General features: G+C 43.8%; 1 protein-coding gene across 2 annotated transcripts in view; it reads right to left on the reverse strand.

Annotated features, from left to right (window-relative positions):
- Window positions 1-8,159, reverse strand: part of INTS9 (integrator complex subunit 9) — a 59,043-nt gene that overhangs the window by 33,385 nt on the left and 17,499 nt on the right. For both annotated transcript variants that reach the window (XR_001877323.1, XM_017830498.1), the window contains exons 6-8: window positions 7,710-7,830; window positions 5,897-6,031; window positions 2,669-2,780 (exon numbers count right to left, since the gene is read on the reverse strand). Coding sequence is in view for 1 of the 2 variants with exons in the window: in XM_017830498.1 (XP_017685987.1) it covers window positions 2,669-2,780; window positions 5,897-6,031; window positions 7,710-7,830 (368 nt within the window). In the remaining variant the exon portion in view is untranslated. The remainder of the gene's footprint in view (window positions 1-2,668; window positions 2,781-5,896; window positions 6,032-7,709; window positions 7,831-8,159) is intronic.

The following is an 8,159-nucleotide window of genomic DNA, read 5'->3' on the forward strand; positions in this document are numbered from 1 at the left end:
GATTCCACAATCACTTTACCCATAACTTTTAACAACATAACAACTTGATTAATGTATTCCTTGAACAGCAAATTTCCTGGGTTTACTTATAACATCTCTGGGAATGATGGATGCACCCTCTTGATAAAAAGTTGTATAATAATCTCAGGGTTTCAAATTTAGTCTCCTTCCGTGGCTCCATCACAAGTTGTTCAATTCACAACTCCCAAAGAGATCCTTGCTTTTCCAACAGCTGCCACCACAAGGTCAAGCTGGCACCTAAAAAGCAAACTGTGCTTTTTTTCTGCTTTATTTAAACACACACTCACACAAAATGTCCCAAACTGTCCCCACAGAATTTTTTGATGATGCCCAAGGCAATGTGAAAATGCAACTGCTCTCCTTGAGCTGCAGAACGTTGGTGCTGAGCATGGAAAAGAGGGGTTTGGAATAAACTGAGAGGGATTTGGAGACGGGACAAGGTGTGGTTTCAGTGCTGCACACACCACGTGGAGAGGAAATCATGGATGTGACTTGGGAATCATGAGAATCAGCCTCTACAACTCCACCTGCTGGGATGAGAACAGGGATCAAGGTGCAATTTTCACACTTCCACTTCTGTGCCTCGTGACCCTTCTCACCAACATGCTGTTCCCTCCTCACACCCATTTTTGGTGAGTTTTGGTCTGCTTTAGAGCTCTCACCAAGTGAATTCTCAGCTGCTTCTGCACTCCCCTGAACATTTTGGGAATGGGAAAAACAGACGAAAACTACTGTGCTCGGTTTGCCTACTCTTGTTTTTCCCAGTAACCCACTGCTTTTTTCACTTTTTTACACATTTGAAAGAAAGCTGACTCCCTGTCTTCTCCTCCTGATGTTGGGTAGATGTGTAACTGCTGCTGGTATCATGTAAGCACTGTATTAATATAGAATTACTTAATTTCTTCAGATTGCTGGCATTCCAGATTCTTCCAATGGCATTATTTTAAGCGTGGAGTTTCCTTTGGTTTTTAACGATTTTCTCATTTCTCTGAGTTTGTCTCATTCAAGACAGAAGCTGGAAGACCTTCTGCAAACTCCTTAAAATAGTTCAGAGTGTTCCTGTCAACCAGAACAGCTTGTGGAGACAAACCCACCTGTACCAACATATGTAACAGGTTTATTTATACACATTCAACTTCTGGATTTTGCTGCGGCCCAACTGCATCTCTAAGACTTTAACTTGTAAAAGCATTTTAATTAGCAATGATTAATTAAAATGAAAGGGTTTACTCAGCATGATGGGAGGTGATCACGCCACCATGACCTCCCCTAAAGGTCCAGGAGGGACAGAAAAGTGGCAGCACATCTGGATCTACCACAGCAAGGTCACCAAAGCTGACCACAGGGTACTAAAATTACCAACAGTGCTTAAAACCAGTGAAAACACAGGTGGAATACACACATGTAAAACACACAGCATTTAGGAAAGGAAGTCACAGGTGTTAGGAGTTAACACAGCTTTGAGGGAGGTGGAACAAATCCACTGAACTTCACTAACTACACAAAAGCCATGTTGGATTCAGGAAATTCCTGAAATAAAAACACTTGAAGGTTATGAGAGGAAGGTATCCTTTGATCTCACTCTGTTCTACTCTTCTCCAGGTATCTGCTCATGGATCCTGTTGGAGCCAGGATGTTGGCAGAAGGATCTTTGGTAAAACCCTCGATTCTCACACTTATAAAATGCCAAAACGTGTTTTAATAAGAGAATCACTGAATGGTTTGGTTTGGGAGGGACATAAAAAATCACCCAGTTCCAACCCCCTGCCATGGGCAGAGAAACTCCCACTAGACCAGGAATTCAGTTTGATTTAGTCTTGTCATGTCTTTTGGTAACTTTTGTAAGGATCCTCCCATCACAAACTTTTTAGTTTTCTTCGCAAAAAGTGGTGAATTTAAAAAACAAAGGGAAGATCTCAGGCAACATCCAGCAGGGCAGACAGGAGAAAGTGGTTTGATGGAAGAAGGGTGAGAGCACCGAGGAACTGAGGTGGGGGAAGGGGAGAAAAGGAGAGAACAGCACTGGATGTGACATTCCAAACAGGCTGGAAAATGCTGTCATTCACACTGTTATCACAGCTTTGCAATTATCAGCTTTTCCAGCTGTGAAAGCATCTGATTAGATTTTATATTTTTGGGGGGTCTATAAATATATCTTGACTTTTTTTTTTTTTTTAACCAGAGATTGTGCTGTTTGCTTTCGATATATTTAAAAATCAGGTGTAAGAAGGGAAGCAGATGTGCTTGTTTTCAAAACTGAAAGTCATAAAAAGGCACGTTAAGATTTTCACACTGGCTGATGTACAGGAAGGAAACAGTAATATTTCAGCTGGGAACAATATCCAAAGCCCAGGCCACACGTAGCCTGTTGGCAGCCAAGTGACATACTTAGCAAACCAGGAGCAGCAGATGATTAAATCTCATTATACCTGTTCCATTCCAAAACATTTTAGGGACAACTTGTGTCTCTCCAAGCACTTACTGTATTAATGACATCAGGAGCACCTCGTAAAATCCAAACAGGTAGTTTTATGCCAGCAGCTATAGCTGGACAAGTTACTCAATTCCAGGAATCTCAGAATTATTTCCCACCCAAAGCCATGAATAAGATGATAAAACAGGCAGAAGGTTTCTCTCTGTGACCTACCCAAGTTGCTGCAGAACTCTCCCACCATTCCATCCGGGTTGGCGGTGGGGATTTGGGTCAGGCCCGTCAGGATGAGAACATCACTGTTTTTAAGAGAAGCCTGGTCCATGGGCTGGAACAGAGCACAGGGAAATAACATCAGGAATGGGAAGTTATAACACAGCTTTCTCTGGGCAGGACATAATAGATACAGTGACCAAGAAAGAGAACACATGGAACACTTTAAACTTAACGTTCCTCCATCTGTGGAAACCTGACTGGAGTTAATAAAAACACGGACAACGGTTCACCTGCATCCCAGAGCCCAAACAAACAACGGAATTGGAACTGGATCCACCCCAGAGAATTCCCTGTAGTCTAATCAGTTCATGGCCTCAGGAGCTGAGCACTGAGAAGGCCATAATTTGCTGAGGATGTGGCAGCGAGTCAGGAAGGTTTGACACGTGCATTCTGAGCTCTGGCTGCTCTAGTTTCCAACTTACTTCCCTTTGCAAATCCAGGTGTCAGCTTTGATTTCCAGGGCTCTACAGGGGCAGCACCATTTTCCTCAACCCTTCAGTGGATTCTCTTTGGAAGAGGTGAGATCAGGAAAGGCCTTTGGGCTTGAAGCTCTCGGTTTTGGGGATGAATCTGAATCACAGGATCACGGCATCATAGACTATCCTGAGTTGGAAGGAACCCCCAAGGATCATCCTTCACCCTTTTTTCACTGAAGTCTATTAATTAACATGTTTTATACTGGTATTTTCCTAAAGCAGAATGAAAATGAAAACCCATTTCCTCCATTAGCAAACAGAGAGTAGATACTCTCTGCAGCCTCACCAACCAGGAAAGATTTCTGCCAGAAGAGACTGATGAAGAGATCACTAAACCTTGAAGACCACTGTGAGGTTAATTCCCCTGATTACAGTTCCCAGAGCCATTCTGAAGCAGTTGAGAAGGACCTTGCTCTGTTAAACAAACAGGGGAATTTCACATCAACTTTGACAGAAGTTTACACTGTGCACCCCCCTTGTAGGATCAGACCTGACACGTGAGATTTATCCCCATCTCCGACTCGCCGTAGTGTGTCCGTGAAAATGAAATGCCAATAATGGCAATAAAAAATAATATGGAATGTGCCTGTGATAATGTACATAATGATTATGCCATATTAGATCCACATAATTTCACATGCCATTGCACTGAGAGGGCCTGCATTGATTTTTGTGGGTTAATGTGAAGAATATGTCTTAAAAAGCTTTTAGTGACATGTCTGAACCTGTGCTGTCAACTCCCGTTCTCCACTTCAGTGGCAACGGTGTCAATTCGAGCCTCAGGAGAGGGGGAGGCAAAATTTCAGTAGAAACCATCTGCCAGAAGACAGAAAAGGGAACAATTAATGGTGCCAGGCCTAACTCCCAACTCAGTGCTCAGGTTTTGCTGCTGCTCAGAAAGCCCCAGATATGCTTGAGGGATACCCCTTTTAACACAAAGTGCAGTGACTGTTTTCACACACTGCTCAAAAACTGGGGATTTCATGATGAACTGCTCACCACCACTCTGTGGAGAAACAGGCCAGACAAACAACGTTGATCTGCTGAACACAATTCTGCCTCTGTGCCACTCAAGATACTGCTATCATTACATGTTGTCTGTCAAACATCAGAGGGATGAAGAGCTGGTTGGCAGCTCACAAAAGCCACTTAGTTATTGCAGAATCCATATTGGAGAAGCCCGTGTTGGCATTCACAGGGATGAACCTCAGGAGAAAAACTACCCATTGCCTTCAAAAAGCACCTGGGAGCAAATACAAGATGATGCTGATTTCTGGCAACGTCTGTGATGTGGCAAATGACAGGAAAAGTGCAAACCGAATGTGATTTTCATTATCTGGTAAAATATTCCTTCAAACTATGTGTTAGTGTAAAATTAAGCAAAGTGCAAGGGACTGGATGCTAAAAAATGAGGCTCTGGAAAGCACGTGGGACAAGCAGCACTGTCAGCAGTGAATAATCCCAGTTCCATCTCTTGTTGGAACAGGTCCCTCGGGTTTCAGGGAGGCTCCCAGAACCTTCTCCTGCACTTTTTAAGCTCCAGCAGCCCTGTCTGATGCTCCCACTTCTGCTGCAGGTTGCAGTGAGCGCAGATCACAGCACATGGGCTGTTCACTCACACCCTATTCCCTGCCACTGGGAGTTAATTTCCATAAAAACAAGGCTTCTACCAGGAGTTTCCAGAGGAATGTTCACCTTTGGAAAATGATGAAGGGTGGCCAATCTGACCTGATAAACTGAATCACCCCTTCACATCAACAAAGGCAAAGCATTCTCAGTTACCAAACTACTTCCTACAGAAGCTTCTCCTCACAGAAATATTCCTTTTATACCTTGTCAAATATTGCTGCTCCTTCACTAGGAGGGGATGAGAGAGCACAACCCAAGATGGAATGAGGCTGAGGAGAAAAAGGGGTTTAGGGGCTCTGTGCAGCTGAAGAATGGCCAGACTATTAAGGATCCTTTCTCTACTGCAGCTGCTCAGCTCCTGAGAACAAGCTTTTAAGTGAAGGATGCTCAGAAGCAAAGCACTCCACAGATCCCCACCTTGGGGGGAAATCACTTACTGATCATCAACCTGACACATCTGCTAAAATTATTTTTAAATACCTCCTGCTAATAATGCTTTTAACTATTTTGACAACTTCTGAAGCACACGGCCCCGCAAACTTCAAACCGTTCTTTGCACTAAGAATTTATGGATCTGGAGAGAATTAATTTACTGGAAATTACATCTACAGCACTATAAAGACTTTGCCCTGAGCAGAGCAGGGTGGAAGAGTTGGCAGGCAGTTAGCCATCATTTCTCCCAAGGAAGGATGTTTCAGAAGTGATATAGAAGCAGTCTGTGAACTGTCTGTGAAGACTCGTTGGTGAAATATGGATTTTAAAAAAATTCACTAATGCTCTATTGTTTAACTCTGTTGAAAATGTCCTGTTTAAAGAGAATTTCACTGTTATAAGTGAACATCAAATCACCAATAACACAGAATTTTAGTTATGTTTCCCCCATAACTACTGATACCTGTCACTTATCAGGGTGTGTCTTATCAGTGCCCACTAAGCCCAGCCATTGATAACAGAATTACCTTAGGATGGCTTCTATCCTAAACCCACCTGGAATAAGCCCTCCTTTTATTTTTAGCAAAGACATTTCCTTCTAAAGAAGACTAACAGAAGTGAGGGGCTGTACCTGAGGGTGTGTTGTAAGTAGAGAGGATCCTGAAACGTAGGAAACCTTCTCATAGTGCGACTGGATGATCCAGTTGGAACTTCCCAGAGCGTAGCCCGAGCTCAGGGGGGTGACCTGCACAGCACCAAACAGCTCCTGGAACGCACAGCAAGACACATGAACTTGGGTGAGCCCCAAAACAGGTCATTTTATCATCAGTGATGTGAATTTTTAAAAGCAGTTCTGCTACTCAAAGCCTTTATGAAGCTGAGAATCACTCATGTCTGACAGGACACACGCTCTGACAGGTGCTTTTCCTGAGGCAGGGCCTCCACAAAGTCTCTTTTCCATGTGAATCCTGTGACATCTAACTGAGCTCAAACTTAACCATACCTCAAAAGGAAGGAATCACCCAGGGTCTTGGTTCTCTGCCTGCCTTTGCTGTATTAAAAAAGTTTGTAGGGGCTTTAAATCTTTGAAAACTCTCTTCTCCTTTAGCCAAATTAAACTGGTATTGGCCAGCAGGAGAGAAGGAAGGACAAGCACTTCTCCACTGACAAAAAACTCTGCTTGGGTTGCAAATTTTACTGTGGAAAACAAACTTAACCTCAAACTCACTCGCTTTTTAACTTTACTTCTTTTTAGATGCTGTCTACTGGTGATTTAGAAACACCACCCTGCAAACTCAATCCACATTTTAGTTTCAGCATGAGCAGCCTGACAGTTGTCTCCTTCCCAGGTGTCATTAGAAACCTGCACACAGCCATGTGTTACCCTTGTTTGGAGAGAGGAAAATCAGCCTCCACAAACACCTCCCTAATGTGATCTGCTTTCTGGTTACTGAATAATGGAACAAGCACCCGATTCCTGCAATACTAATGATTTTTCTACTATCTCAATACACATTTGGATGCCTTGGAGAACAAGGCAGGGCCTCCATCCCTCAGAGCATGTAAACCAAGGCTCTAAAGTCTGGTTATAATTTTAAAAGTTAGCTTTGGGAGGAGATAAAATATGTTTGTTTTTTTCCCCCCATGGTAACTGTAAAAGAATGATTGGCTCAGATGCACAGAGGTAAAATTAGGAGGTGCATCCACACTGTGAGGGTGGTTGAAAATGAAGAGTAACAACCACGGATACTGAGGAGTCACAACTTACTTTAACCCATTTTTTTATTTCTTATGGCCCTGAGCAACAAAAACAAGTACCATGACCCACACAGGAGCAGGGATCATGGCCATGTGCTGCCTGCAAACCACAAGGGATCTGCAGACTATGGAATTGTTGGTTCAGTTCATTCTGGAAACTACAGTGGATTATAGTCAACAACATTACAGACAATGAGTGTTATCTGGGAGCTCTGGGAAGGGAGTTTCTGCAGTTCATGTTGAACCATTAGGTTTTGTTTACAATCCCTAATTTACAGCATGGAAGAAAGTGGAGGCTGAAGCACTCAAAAGACTCCCAGAAGTGAGATACAGTAACTCAGGAGGGGATGTGGCTTTACAGAGAGGATCCATCCATTCCCTGCATCCTCCCAGCTCTCAGTGGGCCGGCCATCAACTCCAAATTTGAAGGTACACTGCCTTAAAATTGGCCTCCCCAAGGAAGAGGAGAAACAAATGGATATTCTCTGATTTCACTGAACCTGAACCCTTCCTGGGAGGTAGAGACTGTGGGACATTCCTTATAATCCAGTCCTGCTTTCCTAGGCTACAGTAACTAGATCTTACACAGGAGCAGGAGGGGAAAGAGAAAAGGGAGGGCATTTCCAGGGAAAAGATGGGAGACAAGTTGTTGGTGTTGACCTGAGGGCAGCTTTAGAGGTACTCACAATTTTCTGGGAATATCCCACGAGCTGGATCTTACTGAGGGCTGCATTCACTTCTGGCATGGTGTAGCACTTCCTCCACATGGACACCTCCACCGCGTCCTTCAGCGGCGCCGGCAGCAACCTGCACACACCGACACCTTCAGAATGTCCTGGAGGACGTTTTACACCCCTCTCTATTCTCCAGACCTTAGATTTCACTCTTTTTGTTTTCAATATGACTGGTGCTTCTAAGTCAGGGCTCCTGTGGAGGAGCAGCCCATTCATCCCCACCCCAAGGACTGCTGTCCTTCAGCTCCTTGTTGCTGTTCTATCCAGCCTTTGCATCAAAGAAGGAGCTGTGACGGAGGTGTTATCACAACTCTTGTGGTGTTTTCATCACTGAAAAATGAGATGTCAACATGAAATGCACCACCAGCACTGGTAGAGATGACTGGGATCTTGGATCAGTGT

This window comes from Lepidothrix coronata, unplaced genomic scaffold (assembly GCF_001604755.1).
Source record: "Lepidothrix coronata isolate B3197 unplaced genomic scaffold, Lepidothrix_coronata-1.0 Scaffold179, whole genome shotgun sequence".
Taxonomy (NCBI): domain Eukaryota; kingdom Metazoa; phylum Chordata; class Aves; order Passeriformes; family Pipridae; genus Lepidothrix; species Lepidothrix coronata.